Here is a 4915-nt window from a genome sequence, read left to right on the forward strand (position 1 = left end):
ATAGACACAGGCTGACACGTCATGTGAAGTCCGGCTTAGCCGTGACGTAGTGCTCTGATCTTATAAAGTACTTATTCTGGGTCTGGCAGAACCAGGTCTCCTGGTCTTGTTTTCGTGAGGGTACCTACTGTACCACAAATTTCAGTTGGAACATTTTCACTATTGACCGGCCGCCAACAAGCCTGTCAGATGGGGGCTTCCTTTTGGCAAACTTTCAAGCTCTAGCCTTTGTTCGGGCCATTCATCAGTCGACTTTTTAAATAAACATTTTTAAACATATTTTCCCAGGGAGTGTAGAGTTTAGATCCTATAGCCTGAGGGAACAGTCAAAGTCAGTGGACGGATATGCTGTGTTTCTATTGTCTCCGCCAGGCCGAAAGGCATGGCGAGAGAGTATGTTTCATCAAGTAGAGTGTACAGTATGTTACCATGAACATGGTGCCGCTACAAATCATTAAATAAGTTATTTTGGATGCAAATGAAAAGCATATCCACAGTAGATTAAAGATTGGCTATTATCAGCGAAGAGATTTGGTGTGGTGGGAATAGGGTGGGCAAAGGACAGAACCCTGGGGCTCCGGTCAACTCAGTATATTAAAGTTATAAGATAGTTTGTCCTCGGACAAGCCCTCCAGCAGTGTCTACAGTCTTCTCAATCCATACATCTTGGACAGCTCACCAGTACTTGCAGGGCCCCTGCATCCATCGTACATCCACGTAGGTGGGACACCCTCGTGATTGATGACCATGTGTTAGCACAGGGTTGCTGTCAGGGAGTCTGTGGCAGTGTTGGTTGCTGTTGGTAACGCACTCGTTTTGGTTGTTTAGCAGTGCTCGCAGCATTCTGATGCATCACCCATCCAGAGACTTCTGTCAGGCAGGCATCAGGGTCCAGTATTCAGAGCCATATAGGAGATCAGACAGAGCACATGGAGAGAGATGTTATCTCTTCCAGGGGTCACAGGGTCAACTTAATCCAGCACAAAGTCACTGTGCTGAATACATGCACATCAGTCTGGTGTGTAGCCTATTAGGTCTCCCCATAATGGTTATCTCCAAAGGAGAACAACCTTGTGCCCCATAACTCTCTGGACTTTTCTTTTTGATTTATTCAACCAGGCAAGTCATTAAGAATACATTCGTATTAACAATGGCAATAGGTAAAACCTCTTGAAAAAAAGGAGCAGGGGATTCATCTCTAGTGTGTCCACCTGTGTCCACAGTTAGGGGCAGTGCAGACATAGTACAATCTCATTGCATCCTCAGCCTGAGATTGGAAGAACACTGCCTCCTTGTGGCCACAATTGGGACAGGAATGGTCCACTGTCTTTGGTAGCGTTGGATCGTGAGCTACATTGGCGATGATTTGGCTCAGCTCATCAACCTCATGGGTGATCTTGTTGACATAGATACAGCTGTTGTCCGCCTTTTGATGGTAGTGACAGTTCCTGCATTTATAGAGTAGGATACGATTGTCCTTGTCTTCTTTGGGATACAACATGTTGTTGCATTCTTGACAAAACCGGATACCGACGAATCCTGGGCCATTTGTTCCACTGTCCAAATCCATTGGAATAAGAGACTAAAGGGAAAAATCAGTGCAATAACTTTATTAATACTTTCAGATTGATACACCGTCCAGTGCAATATTTAAAACACCAGTCCCACCAGTCCCATTAAAGTGGATATTGTTGTAAAATAATTGACTTCTATTACATGACCTATCAACCAGCCAAACTTTGTTTTCATATGAAGGTGTAAAGTAAGAAATGAACTTTAAATCACATTTAGATGGTTGTGATGTCAACAATGTGATGTCATTGCATGATGTCATTAGATGATGTCATTGCTTGATGATGGCATTATGTAGAATACCCAATGACATTACCAAAACCTTTTACAGATATTGTTGTTATTTTTAGTAACATATGTTACGGTGTATCAATCTGAAAGTATTAATAATCTCTGTGTCTGTGTGTTACTCTGTGGCTGGTGCAACTCAGAAAGTGTCCGTGCAGCGCCGAACAGCAACGGTTTCTTTCCAAGAACCGAAAAATCACGAATATCTGTCTGACCGTGGGTCCGCAGAGGACACACACATTCTCTGTTTTCGGGAAATTATATGCATCGGCTTCCATGATTGCACCCAAACTGTTCGTAATGGAAGTCGATGGCGGTCGGCTCGGGCTGAAACCGACGTATGACTCCGATATGGAGGCATACGTCTAGATACGTCATAGATGACTGACGTCAGTTAGAGATCAATTTATGTCTTACCAGGTTCTGGGTATCCTTGTACCATGTCTCTGTAAAAGAAAATATCTGTGGTGTCGTGTAACAAAACCACAGGTGAGCAGAGCTGTTCTAGTTTCAGTACAGATCCATCTTTTTGCAGACCTCTTTTAGTTGTTGTTAATGCCTTTCTTTTTCTTTTTTCAAGAGATGCTTAGAACGCGTCGTGACCTTTGAAGATCAGCTATTTCTTTTTTTTCCTTTTCTTCTTTTTAATAGAGCTGTGGTTAAAAGTTCAGTTCATGTATTTTATATTTGTTTGCTTGTTCATTGTATAATTCAAGTTAAATGTTCTTTAGACTTATTTTATCATATTTTATATCTGTTTGCTTGTTCATTGTATAATTCAAGTTAAATGTTCTTTATACTTATTTCATCAGATTTTTTTTTATGTTTGCTTATATACATTAAAGGACCACTTCACCCATTTTCAACCTATCTTCATAAAATTGGTCCTTATTAATGCTCATTACAATATGGTACCATTTGTCTACTCAATCTGTGTCTCAGAGGAAGGCTTTGGACATTTCAGAAACCTGCCTACCAGTGAGATCATTGGTACGCAGGTTTGGTCATTTCAAAGATGTATTTATTTTTATTTATTTGGTATTAATGCAAGAACAACTGGCTTCCATTGTAGCATGCAAACTTTCCAGGAATAGAAAGCCTGCAGTTTCGATTTCCCATCGATTATGTCACTGGTAGACGGGTTTCTGAACTGTCCACAGCCCTCCTCTGAGACAGACAGAGTAGACAAAAATGGTACCGTATATTATTATAATGAGCATTAGTGAGAACCAAGTATATGAAGATGGGAAAATGGGTGAAGTGGTCCTTTAAATGTTCTCAAATAGAACAAATTGACAAGAATTTTTTTTTTACAAAATATCGGATAATACATCGGCAATCGTGGGGACAGGACTCTCCAAAAATCTGGATTGGTATCGACGCCAAAGATCTGCCATTGGTCACGCTCTAGTTGTTGTTGGGATATTTGTCACTGTACATGAAATGTGTCCTCTGAATTTGGGTATGGGTGAACAAGCGTAATTTATGCTTCGGTATAGAAAAGCGCTGTGTGGAATATCATTCTGCAATAACTTCATGTTGAAAATGGGAAATTAGTTTCGAGCATCCTGCCCCACCACACTCTAGTAGCAGTAGTAAGTGCTCAACATTGCCCCTCCCCATTAAAATGCCAGACGAATAACTATCCACAAACCCTTTGAAACCCTCAAGTGTCTGTGTTTTAGCCAGTGGTGGTCTCCCTGACCTTCTGCATCACTGTCTGGACCTGCTTGTGGATCTTGGTGGCATTCAGCTCAGGTCAACTCATCAATCTAGGTGGCATACAACCTGGTCATTCCCAGGAGATGTGTATAAGTGGCCATTCAGGTTCAGGTCCTTTTAGCAGAGCTGTGAAGCTGCCCAGCTTCTCTGCAGCAGTCTTGCAGGCCTGGCTGATGTATGGCTCCACGCACTCCTTGACCATGTCAATGTTCTGGACGGTGCGGGACTGGAGCTCGTCCAGGTAAGTGGCCATAGTTGTGTGGTAAGGCTCGAGGCACTCCTTGACCATGTCAATGTTCTGGGAGGTGTGGGACTGGAGCTCGCCCAGGTACGCGGCCATAGTGTTGTGGAACTCCTCGCTGGCCTTGTTCAGGTGTTTCTTCAGCTTGCGGATATAGGTGGTGACGTTGGCGCGGACATCGTCGGTGTTCTGATCCAACATGGACATGAGCTCACCCAGGTACTGCGCGCTGTGCTCCTTGGCATCCATCAGTCTCTCGCCCAGCATCTGGAGGCCCTGAGCTAGCTGCTCGGCAGTTTCCTGGGCATAGGACTCTAGGGGGGTGATCAGAGGGCTTCTGCTGGAGCAACATAGGCAGCAGCGTCTCTGCAGCGGACATCGGCATCGGCCATCGGCATTACTGTTAAGTTCAGGCACATTCTGATTTGGAGTGGCAATAGCCTCCTGCGCAGCACAAGCATTGCAGCCAGAAGGAGCACTGCAGCCAATAAGCACTGCCAGGGTAAGGATCAGGGCAACAACCTTCATGGTTATTTGACACATAAAGTCTCTTGAGAAGCTATGTTTCCCTCTGCACTTTTGGGTCAGAAGGGTTCTTCCTTATAGTGTCCCAGATGATGTGTTGCACATGTAGCAGGAGTATACTATGACGTCAGTACATCAGTCATTTCCATATTTGGTCAAGTTTGTGCTTTAACTTCCATTACAGAATTCAAGTAAAATATTAAACAAATACAAAATAAAAACATTAAAGGGTTATCTTTGTTATCTTATCTTATCCACTTCTCTTTTCTAATCAAAATAAATACATTTACACTGTAACATAAGATACACAATGGTACAACCTGGCTCTCAATGTCGACAAAAGAGCTGAAATTTCTGGGCGTGCACATCACTGAAAAACTCACTGCCTGACTGCATCACTGCCTGGTATTGGAACTGTACTGACCTCAATCAAAGGGCAATACGAAGGGTTGTGCGTACAGCGGAACAAATCAGCGGAAGTGACCTTCCCTCCATCCCATGACCATCAATGAACGCTGTGTCAGTAAAGCTTGTAGAATCATGAAAGATCGCAGTGCTCTCTGGTTG

The 4915-nt window shown here is 43.3% G+C and overlaps 1 protein-coding gene across 1 annotated transcript; it reads right to left on the minus strand.

The window, feature by feature from the left end:
* Nucleotides 1-1198: 1198 nt before the first annotated feature.
* Nucleotides 1199-1501, minus strand: LOC308078921 (DNA-directed RNA polymerase II subunit RPB9-like; the record flags this gene model as incomplete). The annotated part of the gene is made up of 1 exon (XM_080420262.1): nt 1199-1501. The coding sequence occupies one exon, from the start codon at nt 1499-1501 to the stop codon at nt 1199-1201; it is 303 nt and encodes a 100-aa protein (XP_080276388.1).
* Nucleotides 1502-4915: the final 3414 nt, after the last annotated feature.

Source organism: Gymnoscopelus braueri, assembly GCF_963280865.1.
Source record: "Gymnoscopelus braueri genome assembly, chromosome: 22".
In the NCBI taxonomy this organism is placed as follows: domain Eukaryota; kingdom Metazoa; phylum Chordata; class Actinopteri; order Myctophiformes; family Myctophidae; genus Gymnoscopelus; species Gymnoscopelus braueri.